At 39.5% G+C, this 21,983-nt stretch overlaps 1 protein-coding gene across 6 annotated transcripts in view; it reads right to left on the bottom strand.

The window, feature by feature from the left end:
- LARP7 (La ribonucleoprotein 7, transcriptional regulator) overlaps positions 1 to 21,916 on the bottom strand; it is a 28,284-nt gene extending 6,368 nt beyond the window's left edge. The window contains exons 1-13 of one of the 6 annotated variants that reach the window (XM_062620848.1): positions 21,733 to 21,913; positions 19,479 to 19,569; positions 18,826 to 18,950; positions 15,337 to 15,552; positions 13,815 to 13,915; positions 13,635 to 13,718; positions 10,714 to 10,878; positions 9,948 to 10,056; positions 8,166 to 8,537; positions 7,258 to 7,387; positions 4,547 to 4,704; positions 3,589 to 3,707; positions 1,151 to 1,310 (exon numbers count right to left, since the gene is read on the bottom strand). In XM_062620848.1, the coding sequence (XP_062476832.1) occupies positions 1,151 to 1,310; positions 3,589 to 3,707; positions 4,547 to 4,704; positions 7,258 to 7,387; positions 8,166 to 8,537; positions 9,948 to 10,056; positions 10,714 to 10,878; positions 13,635 to 13,718; positions 13,815 to 13,915; positions 15,337 to 15,544 (1,606 nt within the window). In that variant the 5' untranslated portion in view covers positions 15,545 to 15,552; positions 18,826 to 18,950; positions 19,479 to 19,569; positions 21,733 to 21,913. Of the gene's footprint in view, positions 1 to 1,150; positions 1,311 to 3,588; positions 3,708 to 4,546; positions 4,705 to 7,257; positions 7,388 to 8,165; positions 8,538 to 9,947; positions 10,057 to 10,713; positions 10,879 to 13,634; positions 13,719 to 13,814; positions 13,916 to 15,336; positions 15,571 to 18,825; positions 18,951 to 19,478; positions 19,570 to 21,732 lie in introns of all 6 variants that reach the window. The other 5 variants (XM_062620846.1, XM_062620849.1, XM_062620847.1 and 2 more) reach the window with 5 other exon arrangements.
- Between the last annotated feature and the right edge of the window lie 67 nt (positions 21,917 to 21,983).

The raw sequence follows: 21,983 nt of genomic DNA, 5'->3' as shown, positions 1-21,983 counted from the left end.
CACTGGAAAATAATGTATTTCAAGTTGTTCCTGGATCTCTGAAGCACAGAATAATGCATACAAATGTTTCTCAAAATGACATTAGCAACATTCAGTGAGTCTTCAGCTTTAATTAACTTTGATATTCTCATGAAGGTTAATGCTTCCATTAAGCTCTTCCTTCTGCAGTACTTAACTGACAATTACAGGGGTTTATATCACTGAATGGGTGGAATTTGGACCCTATGTGAGGATCTGTGCAAGAGTGGGGTAAAATATTTAAATACACAGACAAGAAAATTTCATCTGGACTGCTTTACCTGTTGGGGTTTTCTTGTTGTGTGTTTTTTTTTTTTTTAGGCTTCTTAGTGCATATCTAGAAGGCAAAAATTATCTGAATACAGTAACAAAGTTTGAAACGTCTCCCTCCTTCCTCCTTATTCTACTCCTCACTTCCAGAAAGAGATTTATCTACCCTAGGAAGACTAGTCCTACAGCAATTTCAGGAAAAAAACCCAATATGCACTCAGCTGAAGTTCCAAAGGAAGTCTGTAACCTTTTCTTTTTTTTGTAAATACAATTTAAAAAAGGCATTCCTCTGACTAAAGTTACTGAAATTCCTGAGGGGGGAAAACAAAAAAGAAAGAAAGAAGACAGATTAATTCGAAGGCAAGTGCTAAAACCACTCTAAGTGTATCCATACTCCTAAATCCTTGTCCTGTTATTTCACCTAGAAGTTCAGTATGTTCAAGAAAATCTTCATGTAAAGTTCTTCAGCAATGTCAGAATTTTATATTCATAAAGCTGAAATAGGAATTAAGTTTGATAGTACACTGCCACTAAAAGTGATGTAAATAAATCAATAGCAAAAGAACAGAATTAAGTGCTAAAGGCAAGAAAAACATTCTTATTTTGCTCTGGATGGTGGCATAAAACCCTTTTAACCAATTTCACTATAACTGCAAAATGGGAAGACTCACAGGAAAAAAATGCCCTTTGCTCTGACCGAGTTATCTCAGTATATCCACAGAACTACCACGGAATACTTTTTTATCATACTTAAGTTGCCTCCTGGAGTACCACTAAACAAAAATCCAAAACAAAAAACAAAAACAAAAAAACAACCCAAAACCAAAACCAACCAAAAATACCAAACCGAGAAAAGTCTTACCAGTGAGAACTTCAAATTTCCAGTTGTTTTTGATCTGTATTTCTTTGTATGACTTCATGATAACCTGTGCATCCGCAGGAGTTTTAAAACGGACGTGACATTCTGTGTCTCCCTCCAGCATGTCAACATAAGCAACATCAGCCAGTGCTGCCAAAGCATCCTATCCACGCACAGAAGAGAACAGGCTTCATAACACTAATCTAAAAAGAGTGACTCTTTGGGTATTCAATCTGTAGGTCAGTGACATTTTCAGAAAGATGATGAAGTAAAAGGCAGTAACTGAACTTTTCCATTTAGTCAATGAACCTCTTATCAAATAGTTTTGATTTAATGTATTTTCCTAAGAAGGTTATTACTTGTGATTTATGAGCCTAAACATCCATTTATCTCTCATCCTGCCCTTCAACAGCAACTTAAAACAGGAATTTCTGAAGATGTTTTTTGGTGTTTTTTTTTTTTGGCTTTTTTGTTTTGTTTTGATCTGATTTTTTTTTGCATGGGTAATCTTACTGAAGGAGCACCAGTAATTATCCATTTATTTCAATACTTTATCTGTATGGACTTTTTTTTTAAGAGAAAAATTATTTGTGTACCATAACATATATATATGTTATGGTACACAATATCTGCCTTCATTGTAAGCATGAACTATAAGAAAAGCAAGCTCATTCATTGCAGATGATTTGAGAATTGAATAGTAGTAAACCAGCCTTCGCTATCTTTATGAACTGACCTCTGGCTGAAAGCTGAAGGAAGAAGAATCACACATGTTTTTTCAGATAAAGTACTTCACTTGGAATACCTGCTGTTAGGAAAATTAAGCACCACTACACATACCATGTCAATTTTGTTCACAGGAGGCAGCTCAAGTAAGATGCTTCAATTCATGAATTACACACAGCTTTTAACCCTCCACTACCAACGGCAGCCTTGAAACAAAACAAAATTCAGTGCCATTTGGAGAGGCAACCAAAGACACTTCCCACTTTAAATTCTGGTATCCCAAAGTCATGCTTTAATGGAAAACTACAAAGACCCGAACAGCTTGCTGGAGTTGCCAAATGCATGAGGCAGAGACACACCTTAATAGCAAGATATGGAAGTAGTGAATTAAAAAATTAAAACATCAAAATAACACTAGAACTACTCTGCAAAGACCATTCATGTTCATGGAAGCAATGAAGCCTGTCTACCACAGTAAGAAACAGGTCAATTGAATACAGTCTGCAGCTCTTCCACTGCTGACCCAAAAAAAGAGCTGGTGGACCCTAAATATTACTTCTTCCCCCTACAGTTGTATCCTGCAATTATGTCTCTCCAAAACCCCAGTCTTATTTAGGTTGTGAAAACTGTGGGAAATATTTTGCCTATCTACTTAATATGGAAACCAAAGACATGACTAATAACAGCAAGGGCCATCCCAATCTGAATTCCCCACCCCTTGCCTTTGCTTTCATAAATAATTACTTTTCCTTGAAACACTTGCCTAATATTAAACCAAAGGAGTAATTGGAAATACCAAATCAGGTTTGTTTTCAGTTATTGTGGAGGAGTAAGCTTACCTCCTGACCACAGTATGTTAAGCTGGGACACCAACTTCACACAGTAAGGTGTATATCTTATGTCAAAGGGGCCCTCAAACCTTACAGTGACAACTACTATTCTTTCAGTGTCTCCAGCACTCAGACAGCTGCCTACAAATATACCTGGGCAGACAAGACTGATGACACTGAACCCTTGTCATCAGTTTGCTTTCATGGTAATTTCTCTCATGTTGCTTAGGTTTATGCACACACTAAACTTTACTTGCAAGCAGCCAGTGACTTCAGGTTGACTACTCAGTCATAAATACAGGTAGTTTGATAAGACACATCATGGCGGGGGGGGGGGGGAAGGAATATAGAAATGGGTGAATGAATTACTGGCTTAGATCTACTGCTGTCACTCTCACTCAATTTGTTACTAAGAAAGACAAAAGTTTTCTCACACAGAGACTATTTTCTTGCCCCCAAATTCCTGTTAATGGTAAAAACGCTGACCTATTGTTACTAATTTATTGACCTGAATTGTGCCAGAATGACTGGCACAATGACCAATATAGAACACTGGGCCCACTTTGTCTTCAGCTCCAATTTTTAAACATTGAAGAATTACTCATCCTCTAGAGCATTATGTCTTCCTAGTATTTTAATTTTAAACTTGACATTGCTTGAAGCAGGCTAATTTGCTTTGAAACATCCTCTCTACCCCTTTTTACCTTTGTAAAATCTGCCATTAACAGGTACTAGAGAAGAATCTGAACACAGCTTCTGGCCAAACAAATAGGAAACAAAAACCAAAACAGTCAGACTTGTTTAAATAGTATTCCATATTCAAGTATTTGGGGGGCACTGTAAAAGGAAAGGCTAACAGCTACCCTGAGGTTACAAAGGCATTACCTTGATCTGCTTCCTGCCTGGCAGGGGCTCAGTGCTAATGATCTTCACAATTACTCCACTCAGGAACTGAGGTCCCATTGTGCTGGCCTTGGCAGAAGGGGCAGAGTCTCCACTGGCAGCTGCTCCGTTTAAAAATGGGGGGGGAGGGGGAAAAAAAAAAAAAAGGCATTTTTTTTCATGTATTAGTTTGACAAGATGATATGAAAGCACGTAAGCAAAGTGGTAGACACAAGTTTCATAACTGCAGATTAACTGCTGGCTGTTTTTTTCTTCGTCTAGGATCAAGACTGTTCACAAGTTAAAGTCAATGCGAAAAGAGGGGGGAGAGAGAGAAGGAAAAATAGCTCCAAAAAAAGTTTTAGAGAATTTTTTTCAGCCTACAGGGTTATCTTATAAGAATATTTTACATTTTATTGATTACAGTTACTAGTTGAACGCTGAGTTCTGGAATGATTAAAAATAAGCACACTGGCATTGGAATGTTAAAGTACAGACGATCCAGAGCAAAAAAAGAACAAGTCTCACTTGCCGAAAAATGCAGAAATCTAACTACAAGAACATAATTACAAAGCTACTTTCAAACATAATGCTGATAAAACCCAACTGCAAGCCATTTTCAAATACCTTACTTAAATTGTTGTCTAAATTTCTGTATAGTCAAGCCTAAGTTACATCACCATACATAAAAAGATCCATAAGCTTAAGAAGTGCTACTGGAATATGCTGAAATTACTTGTTTAGTCTTTCTTTACACTATTCCTTAGTTCCAAATCTATGTATAAAAAAGGGGGGGGGGGGTGCTGCTGTTAATTATATCTGACATTCAGAGAAAGCACCAGTATTATAGAAAATACAATCATATTGCAGTGCTTCTAGGTGACCTATGTCTTAAATCTCTTCTGTTTGTGTACTAGAATGATGAAGAAAACAAGACAAAAAACATAGCAAACAGGATTACATTTGCCATTTTCAGACTGGGGCTTTTTCTGGGCACAAGATTCCGTTTCCATCTCTCCCACAGGCTCAGGTTTGATCTGAGACATCGTTTTCTTTAATGAGGCCATGCTGGCTTTTTGAAGGGCCAAATATTCTTGCTTCAAATCCATCCATTCTGTCCTGTAAGTGGTAATAGAGGCATAGGATGTCAGTTGTAAAAAAGAAAACATTAAAACCTCGATGATAGTCTAAGACAACAGAGTTTATACACAGCTTAAGCTAAACTTGGTGAGCAGTGCAGGTCCTTCTTACCATCAGAGGCTTCCCTGTGCTTAGGTCAAATTAAACCTCATCACTATCTGCCTTATTATTTTGCTTTAGCTTTTACTATTCCAGGCAAGATCTAACAAGATCAACCTGTCATTCAGAGACTCCCAAATTTGATTTACATATTCAGAAAGCATACACAACAGTTTGGTAAAGTGTTTTCTACTGGTACTAGGCATTCTACTGGTACTAGGCAGAGTTAATTCAGAGACGGTGAACTCTGAATTCACTGAATTAGTTCAGTGAACCCCTTACTGTGTTACTATATTAAGAATAAGTCCTTTATTTTCTATAAAAATCACTGATGGAAAACCAACAACTGTTCAAACTAAAAATAAAAAATAATAATAAAGACACCCCCCCCCCCAATAAAAAAAAAAAACAAAAAACCAAAAAAAAACCACTAAAACCTACTGAGATAAGAACATTCCTTACCATTCAAATGCATTTTGGTTAAAAAATACCACCACATGGAAGCAATTTATACATTTACATACATTTAGCATGGAGATGTTTCTGCAAACAGCTAGAGCTTTGCTCCCCAGAAACACAATGCCTGCAGTGCCACTGTGAGAACGACTCATTGTTACCTTAATCTGTGCTATCAAACAAGCTGATAGAGGATTTTTAAAGAGGAGAATATCTTGTGGTAATGGTTTTAGCTCTTAACATTGACAACTGTATACTTCAAAAAAAGCATCCAGACTCACCCAGGATCATACATTCTCAATAGAGCAAAGACATTAAAATAACAAAAGACCCACGTAAGGATTCTTGGAGATAAAAAGGCAACACCATTCCCTAGCAAGGTATGGTATAAATACAAGCTCAAGGAGGTACTTGCTGTAGACTTGAAGATAGAGAAGACCACCGGAATGTCAGGCAAGTATGAGCTATGCCTGTGCTCTTTTTAAACTTTTTTTCCTCTTTTTAACCTCTGCTATAGTTAACTAAACTGAAAACTTTCTTTGACAGTAGCTTCAGTATTTCAGTGGAAGAGGACCAGCATCGTTGATAATTATATGCTTTTTGGTTTTGGTGTGGTTTTTTTTTGTGGACCCCTTTTACTTTAACATGGAGGTGCTTTCTGTGACTTGAAAAAAAGTAAGTGCTTCCATGTTTTAGTAGAGGTGAATCCTGATCGCAATCCTGAACCACCATCGAGGATAATGTCTTCACTTAAACTGCAAGATTCTAACCAGGAAAAGGAAGAATTTTGGCCCAAGAACTAAAAGATTAAATCTAAGTGCTCCAGGGCTCTGTATGTTCCAGATTTTTTTTTTTGTTTAATTTTAAAGGACTCCCTTCGCTTTAACATGGAGGTACCTGCTGCCTAAAAAAGTAAGTGCTTCCATGTTTCAGTGGCGGTGGATCCTAATGTTCTTGAAATGAGATACAGCTTTAAGTGTACTTGCCACAATGAACATGTACGTTCTACTGCATCATAACTTTTATTTCTAAGTTGCTATTTAGTCTTTTCCCTGAAGGACCCCCACTACTTAAATGTGGATGTACTTGCTTTGCTCCTGAGTAGTAAGTGCTTCCATGTTTTAGTGATGGTGAATCCTTTGTTTTCTCAGCTGAAAACACTTCCCTCTTCCTAGAAAATGTATCTAAACAGATATTGAAACAAGCTGTATTTGCACTGTACATATGGTTGTTCTGTTAAGCACTAAGGCATAAAAAACGCAAAAAGCATGATTTTGCATCGATATATAGCACAAGATTGCAAGGACCCCCTCGACTTTAACATGGAGGTACTTGCTGGATGCCTAAAAAGTAAGTGCTTCCATGTTTTAGTTGTGGTGACTCCAAACAGCCCAAGAGTTAAAAGCATGAGGAATGGCATGACTTGATTCATGTAAACTTAATTTTTTTTTTCCATCTACAGTCTAATACTGTTGCTAATATGCAACTCTGTTGTGTAAAAATTGGAATTGCACTTTAGCAATGGTGATGGACTGTCAAGACATGCAAAGGATTTAAGTCTGAAATGTTGTGAAATCACACTGTATATTTGCCTGTTAAATTAATAAAAATTCAATAATAAAGCAGTCAATAATTTTCTGTAGTTGACAATTCATACATACAACAAACCTGCATGTTCCAGGTAAACACTTGCAATGAAAGCTCACTATTCCAAATGCCTGAGAAAGGGGGCAGTTACAAAGTGTATGTAAGCAAACACTATGACTTCCATCACATCATTTGTGAACAAACAAGATGTCCTCACGCAGCAAGGTGGGTGGTGGTGGTGTTCTTCCCCTTCAAGTCAGAAACCAGCCCACCACTAAAGCCAATTGCCATTACCAGTTAAGTTCAGTAAAACCATGGAAAACGGAACAATAAAGGCTTCCTGTCCACCATGTATTGTAAGCTAGTCACTTTGTACTGTTTGGAACCTACTTGGAGAGCACTCTGAGTGGAATGACTTCTTCACCCATTTTGTGCCTTTCTTTGTGCTTTTTCTTGTGTTTCCTTTTAGATTTTGAAAGGGATGTGTCTTTTTTATCTTTGCCATCTTCTGCAGAAACATCTATATTAAAAAGCCGAAAGAAAAATGTTTAGTACTAATATTGACTGACACTTTCATATAATCCAGCCTAAATGAATTTCATCAATAGCTTTAACACTACTTTGATTTCCGTCTCAACTACCTGAGTTTAGCCTCTAATGGACTGCAGTTTTAAATCCCATTTAGTGCCTCTTTTTTCCTCTCTTGTTTAGAATCTTGATTCACAAGTTGCCTAGGATGACTTCAATTTCAGTGGAGTTCTATTAACTTCTGACGAGATTTAGCTGCTTCAGTGTGTTCTTCCCTATTCTGTAAGCAGCTTATCTCCTTGGAATGACTCATTACCTGGTTTCAATTTAACTGCAGGGACCACCTAACCTGGCTTTGAGTAGGTCTCCACCACATCTGAGCCACCATTTTACCACAACCACTTTTTGCCAGTTAACTTTCAAGGAGAGAAATTCAGTGTCTGAATATTTCACCAACGCTTTTCCTCAATCTTTCAAGACTCCAAAAATCTAATTCATTTATATTATGCAGGTAACACGTTCCTTGTTGCTTTTCAGCTTTGTCCTCTGCATTCCCCCCCCCCCCCCCCCCTCACTTGCTGGTTACCCTCTAGCATAGAAAGAATCATGTTAATTTAAGGCCACTACAAATACAATTACAATTGCAAAGAATGTGTTTAACTGGAGCTTTTCTCCTTATCTAGACTTTTCCCCTCATGAAACCTACCATTTGTCATCTGTAAAAAGATAATTTATATGAACATACTAAAAAGAGATGCAACAAACTTTACCACTGGAGTCTTTTGGAGCTTCTGTTTCTTGCTTTACAGGAACAACTTCATCCTTTTGGACAGTTTTCTTCACTTTTGGAGTTGAGGTCTCACAACCCCCAGAACTGGTTCTTTTTCTCTTCCCTGGCCTGCTTTCCCAAGGTGCCTCGGAGCTTTCTGTTTTGTCCCATTTTCTTTTCTCTCTCTTTGAGGAATGCCTGTGAGTCTCGGTCACCTCCCCTTCTGAACATTCGGATGAAGTTCTGTGCCTTTTTGACTTTGGTACTTGCTCTGTTGCAGCATTCGTGTTCAATTCCTTTGTCTCTACAGCAGCCTGCACATTGCTCTCTTTCTTGATTTTGGATTTCTTTTTCTTCTTCTTTTTCTTCTCTTCTGTATTAAAAAACACAATATTTAAAACTGCCAATGATTAAAAACTAGATTAACTGACCTAAGCAAACAATCACAATATCGCATGTCATTCTAATCTGGGATGTTAAATGAAATGCCTGTCTCCGATATCTCTTAACTACAGGAGAGATGCAGTAACGCTGTCCCAGAGTTCTTCCTAGGCATTTTAAGCAGAAGAGAAAAAAACATACAGATAAGCGTCTCAGTTTCACAAAGCAAGAAAGGCCTTTGGGTCACAAGGATAGCAAAAAGAGTAAAGTACTCAAATTAAAAAGAAAGGAGACAGGCTTCTTTGCTTCTCCTTAACAAATGCACATTTTGTTATGTCATTCATGGCTTTAGGAAGGGATACCTTCCTCCTTCCAGCTCAAAAAACTAAAAGACTGCTGCTGATTTGTACAACCAATCTAAAAAATAAATTTATTTTCAATATTGTATGCTTGTCTCAAAGGGCAGGAAGCATGTGAAGCAGTAGAGGGCATCCTAACTGGGTTTAAAACATGTTTTAAACGTTTCTTGACACACCCGCCCCAGCAGTTACAGATGTAACAAAGAATGAGTGATGCTAGTGAGGAATGTAATGTATGATTCGTCATTGCGTGCATGGAAAAGATGGGAACATACCTAAGGCTGGGAAATTGCATTACATTAGAAACAAGGAAAAACATTTTTCCAATCAAAGTTGCAATACAAGCCTGCGATGCTGCTTTGTAAGTTTCAGTAGATAGTATTTGGAAACATGAGCAACTCTGCATTCAGGATTCTCAGCAATATCCTCTTTTTTTTTTTTTTTTCACAAGCAATTATGAATCCTGTAAAGTGGAACTGTAAATACACTGTAACAAGTTCATTCTGCTATAGACTGCTGTGCTCAAAGAGCAAGAGTTCCAAAGAAAGGCAAGAATCCACTGGTTTTGTAGTTCTCTCAGCAGAGAGACCACCACAAGCATTGCACTGCAATGTCAGATGATCACAAAATCATCTGAACAGCACTAATGTTTAATTTTACTCTTATGACTGAATCTGTCCCTTCAATACTAAATATTTTTAGAACGATCTGAGACAAACTTATGTTTTGCTCAATGTGTACATAACAATTTGTTGTACAGCCTGAAAGCTGGCTGCCAGCATAACAATGACTAATGATAGCTGGCATAGAAGAATAAAGAAATTTTAAGTTTTTTAAGCAGGAAAATAAATGGAAGAAATTTATTGAATTTTAATTTGACACTTTCACTCTTAGTCTTCATTGGCAAACAAACAGCAATATGAATTTTAACCTTGTAAAGTTTTAAGAAGCATGAGACTAGACTGCAGTCAACACAGCAGTTCAAACTCTTCAGAAGCGGAGGCACGAAACAGTTCTTGATTCAGTAACTTAGTAACACTTACCTACTACGCTGCTGTTACTTGTATTCAACGCAGGAACAGGCTTATTCTTTACTGTTTTGGGGAAAATCCCAGGTTTCCGAGGTGCTTCTTCTGGTGGGTTATTCAAAAACTTAAAAAAAAAAAAAAATCACAAACCATTCTTATTTTTTTTTTTTTTTTGTAAGACTCTATCCCAGTCACAACCAGCAACCCTAGATTCATGCAAGATAGATGCAGTCTTTCATGACTACAGCGGGAGTCACGTTCTCATGTTCTTTCAGTGGTGGGGTGCATTTTGCAGGTTGTTTTTCTTGCTCTGGTTTGCTTTTTAAGTGCAGAGCTTCCTTACATTCAACAGCATGATACCTTTATGTATGTTACCATTGTGTTATTAAAGCATAAATGTTTTTAAACTTTAAAATCACATAAGTACAGAAAATGAAGTACGACCATGCTTGCCTGATATCAATAGCCATTATACTGTTACACTGAAATCTTTATTTCACTAAAAGATGCCAAGAGTGGTCAACCAAATTATTCCAAAAAATACTTACTATGCTTCACCAAGTCTCCAGGTTATGAAGAGAATTACGCTTTTAAGAAAGAGTGGAACTGATCTGAGGTCTGGGGTTAGGAGACAGGAACTGAACTCCTGGTAAGTTTTTAAATTATGTTATTTTAGGAATTTCTCCAAAATCCAGTAGGTAGACCTGTAAAAACTACTCCATTCATAGCACAAAGTGACAACTGGGAAGAATGTGAGCAGACCAGAGGCACTACTACTCACCTCAATAGCTTTCTCCGCTTGCTCTTTAGTTTCAAATTCAACAAAAGCAAATCCCTTTGGATCGCCACTAGTTTTATACCTGGGTATACTGACATAAACTACATTACCACACTTCCCAAACACACGCTCAATCCAACTGTGATTGACATTTTTGGGAAGCAGCTCCTAAAAAACACAAAGGGAAAGAATTATCATTTTCTCACTACCATATTACCATTGCATCAGATTGTTTACATCTTCTAATTAAGAAGTTGTCACAACAAAATACATTTAAATATGAAATGACAATGTGGACAAACTTTTATTTCAGTAATTTTTTTGTTTTGAGAGATTACAGTATTCAGGTAAGTAAAACCAGTGATCTGAAAACCCATCTCTAATCATTCATACACCTATAACAATTAGATTATATGCTTAATTCAGATGTTTCTCTTTCCTGTGACAGATACTAAGACCTCACCTGCAACTGTATATCTGCACCATGCAAAAGTGAGACCTTTGAGCAAATATAATTCCATAACAGATAATTCTAGTAGGTCAGCAAAGAGCGAGCTCTCAAGCTGATAAATTCCTGGTAGTAGCTGAAATTTTAAAGTTTAGCAATTAGTACTAACAGCCTGCATGATCAGATGCAGCAGAAACTTCCAGTCAGCTTCTTGGATGATAGAACTGTCTGATTTTATTTCTATCAACTCAATACAGCAACAATTTTAGCAGCTTGCAGACATCATGTCTCAGTTCCTAAACTTTCCCTTCACCAATCAAAGAGAAATGCTGTTATACAAATTTCTAAGTAGATCCAACTGAAAACTCTGTACCTCTAATCTCAACTCTATGCCTAAACAATGGGGACTCAGCAATTCTTCATTGCAATACTTTTTTTTTTCATGGTGAGTTACTGCTCTAAAAGGTTTTCCTTGTAGGAAAACATTCTTTATCACACTCAGGTAGAAAACTATTTTTGCATGAAACTTGCCTGCCTATGAAACTTATAATGAAAAAAATAATTCATTATAATATAAAGTTGAAAACCCAGTTGCTTGAAGCTTTAACCATGAGATTATTTCAGAGAAATTTAATGAAAACTTCCCCCAATTAAATGAGACTGTAAAACCCAAAGTAATGAAGCTACTGTTCCTTAAAGAAACACATGTTTAAGTCTCAGTTCTTAATTCAGAAATGAAGCTTCGGCTTCCTGCATAAATTCAGAAAACTAACTACTGTTGAAGACAGTCCTTCACAATGGAGGCTTTAACTTTATTACAACACTCTCTGTGTTTCTGCTCCCCCCAATGTTAACATGGCTTAACATTTCTATAACTCCACTATAAAGAGCAGATTCCTCATCCTCTAGAAATTCAGTAATTTACAAAACACACCAGTTACCTATTCTGGTGTTACAGAAAAGCTTAAAATTAAAAAACTATTTAGCTATGTACTTATGCTATGCATAGACTACGCACCTCATTAAATTTAGCAATCATATTAATCATATTGCCCTGTAATCGTATTAGGGCAATACTATGAGTAGCACATAATATTTAAAGAACTAATAACCTTTTCTGGGCTTTTGTTAAAGAACATAATGATCAGAGCAATCCAGCTTCTCTTTATCTGGATGGACTGGCATTTTGGCCATGATTATGTGTTTCCATCACGGAAAGCATGATGTCTGCTTCAAAGTACTAGTTCAGCTGCTAACCGCTACAGGTATACCCATAAATTAACTTCAGTCATCAAAAGGTTTCTTTAGAGGCACAGGGATGCTTTTTCTTTTTTTTTTTAAAGCCTGCTAGTTTCAACTCTATTAAAATAAATTGCACAGATTTTAAGTCAGTGACAGTTCAACCATCAGCTCTCTTTCCATGCTGCCACTGAAATGGCTCAACAATACTATAACGGCCATTTCACTCTGACATATCTGAACTACCATGTTGAGATGTGCAGGTTTTCCAGCAACACAAACTTTTTTCATATAAATTAATATACTGTTTCAGTATCAAGGTAGCCACAGGATTAAAAAAAAAAAAACAAAAAAAAGCCTCTTAAAAATATGACTAGGTCGTTGAGGCACATTCTGAAGATGCTTGTGTTAGAAAACCAGCCGCACTTGTAGTAACAGACTTCATAAGCACATCATACTTTCTAAAGTGCCCCTGATTATCTTGAAAACTCAGCCATATCCTGTTTGATAAAATTGACAGTTTTAACTATAAAGCTTCAACTACATCAACCTCATTTGTAAATATTTCTTCTTACCAGTGTTGTTCCTCTAATGAAATGAACTGGAAAAGCCTGGTGAAAGCAGTAATGGCTAAACTGAAATGCATCTTTCCTCACTAGCATGTGAAGCAGCTCTCTGCTCAGCATTTAAAATTATTTAAGCTGGTACAACAATTGGTGTACCAAACTAACCACTTTCTCAACACAGTCACTGCCAGCACTCACTTGCCTTTGCTTAATTTATTTCCCTTCCACACACCATACAAGCCACAGCAGTCAGGTCAGACCCATGCAGACAAGAACACCAATACACAGAACATTTCTAATATAAAAATATTTACTACATTAAACTTGTACATTAACCCAACTCTGTAAGCCTTAACAAGTTCAGTACACCTATATTTCCCTTCCTCACAAATCAAATGCTACTATATTTTCTATTATATTTATATATTTATATTTTCTATCATATTTTCTATTATATTTACTTTTGGTAAAGGTTTCTTGTACTATATCCAAGATGTTCCCCCAAAAAAAACTACCTTCTAATTCTGGTAAAACTATGGCTGCTTTATGTTGTTTTTCTTTTGGCTTTTGATACAGTAAATGCTACTATGCGATTAGATTGTCACAGACAACACACAGTGGGGTTTGCAGTCTTCATGAATTAAGAGCAAGACAGTTTAGTGCAGCCTTACCACATAGACTGTACGACTATCCACATCCTTTGGTTGCTCACCCAGTGGTTGGCGTCTTCTGATCCTTGTTCCTTCTAAATCCAACTAAAAGTAACAAAAAATGAACAATTTCCATCAGACTATTGTCTTCTTTACATTACAGCAACATCAGCAGATGTTGAAGAATGAAATATGAAATACCTCTACAACAGATGAACTTTTAACTGCTCGGGCTATCAATTTTCCATCAGTCGTCAACTTTTTCATTTTGTTGAAAGAAACAAGAAGCGATATGTCGACATCTACACATAATATAAGGTACAATGATGAACTCAGGGTAATCTGACATTAAGATTCCACTACTAAAAACAATCTGCAAATACTTAGTGCAGTCTATAACCTTGCTGCTGAGGATTTGGAGAAAATTTTCACCATCAAAATTAAAGTTTCAAGTAAACCCATCATTTGATTTTCTTTTGTGCCAACCTTTATCAAAGGGATTTTGTTCTTTTATTACCTCCCCACTGATAACTATTGTCTTCAAAAAGAAAGGAAGAAAACCCCCTTTCTGATGTAGCTTTGCAATACTAAACCAATTTGCATTGAAAACATGCCTCTCCTTCAAGTACTCAATTAAGGGTTTAACCCGGGCTTCTAAAAGAAGCCCCTGCTTGCACTTCAATAGCAATGAGACATGCTGCTAAAACCTTGACAGAAAATTATGCAGTACTAGTCTTATTAATAAGGAAAAAAAAAAAAAGGTAAAGACACCCAAGCTCTAATATCTCTAGAAAATGTAGGCTAAGTTTTTTTTCTCTGAGGGCCCTTTACTTTAAAGTTGCCTTGAAGTTCAACACAATGGCAGACTACAGCAAGCAGTTTGAAGGCTACACTTCACACACAATGCAACTGGACTCATGATTCACGCTTCAAATATCCTTAAGAAAACAAAAATAAGTAAACACGTCTGGAAACTTTTGTTTGTTTGTTTGTTCTGATGGAGAAGGACTGCCTCTTTTTAGAGAGGTATCATGCTCTAGTCCATTTGGCAGAATTCAGTTAATAGAACAATCAGACTTGATAGACTGTATTTACCACACATACTGTTTTTTTAAAGCAAAAGCTGCTAGTCACTGCAGCAAAAGTGTAAATTACTTCCTTCAGAAACTGCCAGTTTCAGAACTGAACTAATTCTGAAGTCAAATTAGCCACATCAAAAATTGTCTAAAGGAAAGAAATCCCACAGTAGCCTTACATGTAAACACACAATTGCTCACATCAAAAATTTGTGCAGAAAACATGACAAGTATCTATATCTAACCAAAAATCCAAATTGCATTTTAGTTTCTAAATATATCTACCCTACAAGTCAAGTACTGCACCTCCAACGGTATTTGTTTGTTTACTCTTAGAATTGCACAAACTCACATGAGGTGGGGGAAAAAAAAAAAAAGGAATTGTGTATCCCAAACAGTCATTTTTACCTTCGCCTATGCCTGTAACTTAGGTCTGGTAGTAAAGGAACAGGAAAGACAAACACTAAATACAATTTCTAAAAACTGGTACCAAGCTTTGCCTCCCAAGCCACTAATCCTACTGCTGGTTTCCAGCATGGAACTACTGCTTTCACCAGGAGCAGATGTCAACCTCAAAATAACTTGTAACTGTCATCAGGAATACAGTTGAGAATCTGTTCACTGAAATATAGTGAATATAAACTTACAGCCATCTCTGGACTTCTCTATTTGCTCTCGGAGAAACCTGTCTTTGTGGAGATTGACATCCCCAAACCAGAAATCCACTTGTTTCGCTATATCTGCGAGCACCTGTTTAACCCTTGATCTCTTCCTTTTCTCTCTCTCCTTCTTCTGTTCAGTGCTTTCTTCCTCCACAGCTTTGTTTCTCGCTGTTTCAGTCTCCATTCCTGTCATTCTGCCAACTGGAAGTTAAATGTGACCTTTGAGAAACATCAAAATAGTCTTATTTCAAGCAGGAAACATCCTTGGTTTAGCTGGCATGAAAAACTTCACGCATCCCCTGTGAGACTATCTGCCATTCATTATTTGCACCGTACAAAAATACAAAGCATACAAGAAGATGAGGAAAATTAGGTTCACAATAAATATGAGGTGAAGAATAAGCTAGAACTCATGTCTCATGGAAGCTAGTAGTGCCCTTTAGCACAGAGATCCACTGGAGGCAAGTTGGTACCAAACTGCAGGTTTTTAATTTATGATTTGTTTCTGAACGCCTTAGGAACAGCCTGCCCTCACCATCAAATTGCCAACAGCAGGTTTTGAATGCCAGCACCAGTCATGGGATTCACAGTTCCAAATGATGTTGCAAGTTACAGACAAACAGCACTCTTAAATATTATATATATATAAGCATAACCCCTTGCTATGGCCAGGGATGCCTCGCACTAGACCCTGTCACCGAAGACTCTGTCCAACCTGGCCTTGAATATTGCCAGGGACAGAGCACTGTCATGCTCTATCAGCCCATAACTCAGAACCATGCAGCTGCTCATTCACTCCTCCCCCTTCTTCCTCCCCCCACACTCCCAGAGGAGAATCGAAAGAACATAAAGAGGTTGTGATAAGAACAGTCCAGTAACTAAGGTATAATACAAAACTACTACTGCTACTACCAATAATGATAATATAAATAAAAGGGGAGAGAATACAATTGCTCACCACATGCTAATCAATACCCAGCCCGACCTGAGCAGCGATCTGGGCCTTCCGGATGACTCCCCCCAGTTTATATACTGGGCATGACATGCTGTGGTAGTGAATAAACCTTTGGCTAGTTTGAGTCAGGTGTCCTGTCTCTGCTTCCTCCTGGCTTCCCCTCCTCCCTGGCAGAGCATGAGACTCAGAAAGTCCTTGATCGGAGTAAGCATCACTTAGGCAACTAAAATCATTTGTGTGTTATCAGCATCGTTCCAAGACTAAAGTCGAAAACACAGCACTGCACCAGCTACTAAGAAGGAGAAAAATGATTGCTACTGCTGAACCCAGGACAAGCATTCACCACTTCTTTGGGCAACCTGCACCAGTGTCTCACCACCCTCACAGGGAAGAACTTCCCCTGTTTCGGTTTGAACCCATCAACCCTTCTCCAATCACTACAGTCCCTGATGGAGAGTCCCTCTCCAGCACCCTTGTAGGCCCCCTTCACATACTGGAAGGCTGCTATGAGATCTCCACACAGCTTCTCTTCTCCAGGCTGAACAGCTCAAATTTTCTGTCTTCATACAGGAGGTGCTCCAGCCTCTGATCATCCTTGTGGCCTCCTCTGGACTTACTCCAACAGCTCCATGTCCTTCTTATCTTGAGGACACCAGAATTGCACACAGTGCTCCAAGTGGGGTCTCATGGGAGCAGAGGGGCAGGATCACCTCCTTCAACCTGCTGGTCACGCTCCTTTTGATGCAGCCCAGTATATGGTTAGCTTTCTGGCGTGCAAGCACACACAGCTGACTCATGCATATATTATGTATATATACATACACAAATAGAACCATAGAATAGTTAGGGTTGGAAAGGACCTTAAGATCATCTAGTTCCAAGCCCCCTGCCATGGGCAGGGACACCTCACACTAAACCATATCACCCAAAGCCTCGTTCAAGCTGGTCTTGAACACTGCCAGGGATGGAGCATTCACAACCTCCCTGGGCAACCTATTCCAGTGCCTCACCACCCTAACAGGAAAGAATTTCCTCCTTATATCCAATCCAAACTTACCCTGTTTAAGTTTTAACCCGTTACCCCTTGTCCTATCACTACAGTCCCGAATGAAGAGTCCCTCCCCAGCATCCCTATAGGCCCCCTTCAGATACTGGAAGGCTGCTATGAGGTCTCCACACAGCCTTCTCTTCTCCAGGCTGAACAGTCCCAACTTTCTCAGCCTATCTTCATATGGGAGGTGTTCCAGTCCCCTGATCATCCTCATGGCCCTTCTCTGGACTTGTTCCAACAGTTCCATGTCCTTTTTACGTTGAGGACACCAGAACTGCACACAATATTCCAGGTGAGGTCTCACAAGAGCAGAGTAAATGAGTTACTTCTTTAAAGTACTCATGCAGGTCACAAGGTGTGTTTGTGTTTTAATATATAACTTCCCTGTTACAAGAAAAGCAAGCTTCTTGCTAAACAGAGCTTACAAAAAGTAAATCCAAGCAGCACAACATTTCCCTCATAATAAACATGATTTTATTAGACTTGAAAAGAAGACAGAAATAATTTGTTCTCTGCTCCCTGTACAGACCATTAGAAAGAACACAAAAAGCCCCAGAGCACTACACACTTCAGAAATTTCTGTAGAAGGCGAAAAAGGAAAGAAAAATAAAAGGTGGATTATATAGAAGACTCCTGAAAAGGCTGACCCAAGGACCATGCTCAGTGCACATGTATCATAAATCCAGTGGTTACAAATAGGTTACACTGACATGCATACAGCAGCTGAACAGCTTGCTACAAAAACTGATGGTACAACCTCCAAATGAGAAACATCTATTAATCCTTCTAAATAAATACAAGATAAATTATATATAATTTACATAATGCAATATATGAACACATGGCAGGGCTGGTAATAAAAAGGTTTGGGTTTAAAAACTGTCTTTGTTATGCCAACACTGTAAACCACTCACTGCCAGCTGCCAAGGCCTAACAAAGAGCAGGAATTAAAACATCATCCAGTCCTGTCTGTGAATATGTTCTAACACATTCCTACTTGCAAGTCCCCATGGCAATCAGTATGTGCTACACTTAGACATTTCCCCTTTCTTTGGTCAGGGTTTTTTTACCAGCTAACACTGATTCTAATAGCAAAACAAGTTCTGACACAACCTCAGAATCAGGCCCCTAGAAATTAGGGATTAACTAGAGGGAAGCAACTTAAATGTAGAGATTTACCTTGAAAAATATAAGATCTTTTTAATGCATCTAATGATTTTTTTTGTTCACATTTCAGTTCGCTGTAGCTAGCCCTCTCTCCTTGAAAACTGTCAGTCATCACAAGGCACCATTTTACACCAGCAAAACAAAGCGTCACTGCCAAAAGCAGACAGCTTTTTGAAAATCAAATTAACACCAAAATTAAAGTAATTAATGTAGCAATCACCATACGAAAGCCTTCTCAGCTCTCTGCCAAACAGTCCTTCCTGTAGAAGGAAAGGTGAGTAGAGTCAGAGAGGAAGCCCACCTCTACAACAGGATGACAAAAATGGAAATAGTCTTCAAATTATTGTGCAAATGAGGCTACCTTAGCCGGCTATCAGTTTCTCCCCCTGCAGTGACCACTCCAGATAGCCAAAGGTTAACAATCACCTTGGAAAGATAAACCAAGTAAAAATCCCAACTGAAGTACAAGTTCGAGCTCCACCCAAGCCCTTGAGCAAGGCATTTCTATTAATAATCATCAGAACAATATACTACTTAGCTGAGGGGTATAGTAAGTTGCAACATTAACAGTAAAACATAATTATGAGATACTTTTAGTGTCTGAACAGTATTAAATGACTTCAGTGACACATAATGAACGTGGCCTATGTACAGCAAAACTTGATTTTAAGAAGGCATCTGAGTGTTTTGAGTCCCTCAGCCTTGGGTCTTCATTCCCAGGAGGGAGGTTCTCATTCAAGCTTAAAAACAAATTGCTGCAAGCTGCGTTCTGTGCTCCCTCCTCTCTCTCTTCCCCTCCCCCCCTCTGTTTTGTGCTAATCGCTTTAGGAATGTAGCTTAGAGAAAATCACTTTGGAGGAGTTTGGAAATAAGAGTCAGAGCAAATGTCACCCATGAACCTGTAATTAGAATCTGTACACAACCTTACATGTAGTAGTGCAAACTTCAACTCACCAGTGAAAGCTGCAATGCCAAGGCATGAGAAAGCCTGCCGTTTGGACTTGTCAGCTCTTACGCTACTGGCCTCACAGCTGCAAGCACTGTTCTGATAAATAATTATAATCAGCAGCAAGCAAAAGCAGGGTCCAAATATTTCCCTGTTAAAGCAAGCCAACTACTACCTCTTATCTTCCCTCAAATGAAATAGAATCACACTGCCTCTACATGCAAAAGCGAAACCAGGAAAAAAGAGGACAATTAATCTGGGGGGACTCTAAGAAAGGAAAGATAATGTAAATCAAAGTAATATACGGACACAGAGATCCATAGTAACTTATCTATACTCTCTAAAAGGCAAATATATATGTTGGTGCTAACCTGTACACAGCCAAGTTCCCAAGCAAACTGCTGTTGTTATAAAAATATAGAAAAACATAATCAAATTGATTGTAACCCAGGGTCTGGAATAAACAGGGGTCCAGTTATAAAATATCCTTTATTCTTTTATATTAAGCACTGATGCAAATGCTTGCTTGCTTTGGGAATTTTAAATAGCAAAATAGGGGGAAGGGGAGGAAAAAGAACCATTCAAGATGTTTTCTGTACTATGAAAGTGTTTCCATACAGGCAGTATGCTTGCTCCTCTGACCATTCACTCCAAAATAAATGCAAATGTTCAGCAAACCTAAAATTACTTGCAGACACAATCTGTAATCCATGTGGGGTATTCTTACTCTAACATACACACAGCTAGACCTGCAGCAGTTTGAAATTCCTACCCTGCCTTGTAACCTCACTCTACAGAAAGCAAGCTGAAAAAGGGAAATTCATGGAGACCAAAGCAATTTTCTCAACCTAAAAACAAAGAACCTCCTGCTCCTGTGCCAGTCCTGCTGTGCTTACTCCTTCCTCTGTCATCACAAATGGATTTTTAATAAGATGCAGGCCTGCAGCACAGAACTATGGTTACATGGATTCAGCTACATGAACAGCTCACTGACACTCAAAAAGCAGCACAGCTCTCATTCGAGTTGCTACAGAGTCCTCCCTCAGATGATCTCACCCTCTGGTACAGCCAGTTCAATGCAGAGCTGAGAAGCTGCTACTTTTTGGTCCTTCCCTGCTGGGTGAGGGGGTAAATCAACTCATAAAGGAGCTGAATAAACTGCAGAGCTGATGAAAGGAAGCAGCGGGAATAAGCACTTGGGAGCAGGACAGAGGCGGCTACAGAAGCAAGACATTGTGCTGCCCTGTTAGGAGCTGCACAGTCACGGGAAAATATCTAATCTGTCATTCAAACAAAGGGGCAACACACAATGTGAAACAGATTTTTCTAGCCTCAAACTTCATCTTTGCCAGCCTAACAACTGCCTAAATCCCGGTTCTGAGGCGGCCAGCTGCACGGATACTGACCTCTGCAGGTTTCAGCCCTGCTACTGCAACCGCTCATGGACCTAGCGTGCATAAGAGTGAAGCAAGCACACACATCACAGAATGGTTTGGGTTGGAAGGGACCTTAAAGATCATCCAGTTCCAATCCCCTGCCATGGGCAGGGACACCTTCTACTAGATCGAGCTGCTCCGAGCCCCATCCAACCTAGCCTTGAACACTGTCAGGGATAGGGCAGCCACAGCTTCTCTGGGCAACCTGTGCCAGGGCCTCACCACCCTCACAGGGAAGAACTTCTTCCTTATATCTAACCTGAACTTTCCCCGTTTCAGTTTGAACCCATCACCCCTTGTCCTACCACTACAGTCCCTGATGAAGAGTCCCACTCCAGCACCTTATCTCAAAGTCATCCATTCACCATGTGACACGGGACATGTCCCTCTCCCCAACACAAGGTACCAGGTCTTGACCCCGTGTGAATGCACCCCAGCCACCACCTTCACCTGAAGGCAAAGTCACCACAGATCCCCAGGGTGACGCTAAGGGACAGCAGCCCTTAAAACCCCGCCGGGAAGTGGCCACACACGTCGGCACCAGGACGGAAAGAGGCTCAAGGAGATGGGCACAGGGAACAGGATGTGGAGAACCGTTGCAAGAGAGGCCGAAGCAGGGCAATAAGGGGCACGAATGGCGGTTACCCGTTTGGGATGCTGCCCTGACAGGATGTGCACTCCCCTCAGCCCAACGGCTGCATGAAGCATGCGCGCAACGGCGAAGAGAGAGAGGGACAAGGGAGGGCAGCAGCGCCCCCTGCCCGCGCCGCTATCACACACCGCCGCCGCCGCGACCGGTTGCCCCCCCTCGCCGCCCACCACCTACCTGTCGCCAAGCCAGGCCGACGTCACCGCAGAGGACACCGAGCTGCCGCTGAATGCTCCGGGCCCTGCCCTGTCACCGTCAGTCCCAATACGACACACCAATACCCCGCAGCGAGGAAATGCCCCTCGGCAGCGCTCACCGTGCGTTCGACGTCACGTGGTTTCCTTCTCCCTTCTGGTCGCGTGGTGACGTTACGCGGCGGCGGCGGGAAGTTTCGAACGCGGGAAGGAGAGAGCGGTGGCTTTGGCGGG

Source organism: Pezoporus occidentalis, unplaced genomic scaffold (assembly GCF_034315485.1).
Source record: "Pezoporus occidentalis ecotype Australia unplaced genomic scaffold, CSIRO_AGI_Poc_V1 ctg224, whole genome shotgun sequence".
NCBI classification, from domain to species: Eukaryota; Metazoa; Chordata; class Aves; order Psittaciformes; family Psittacidae; genus Pezoporus; species Pezoporus occidentalis.
This window is presented reverse-complemented; position numbering and strand designations above follow the sequence as displayed.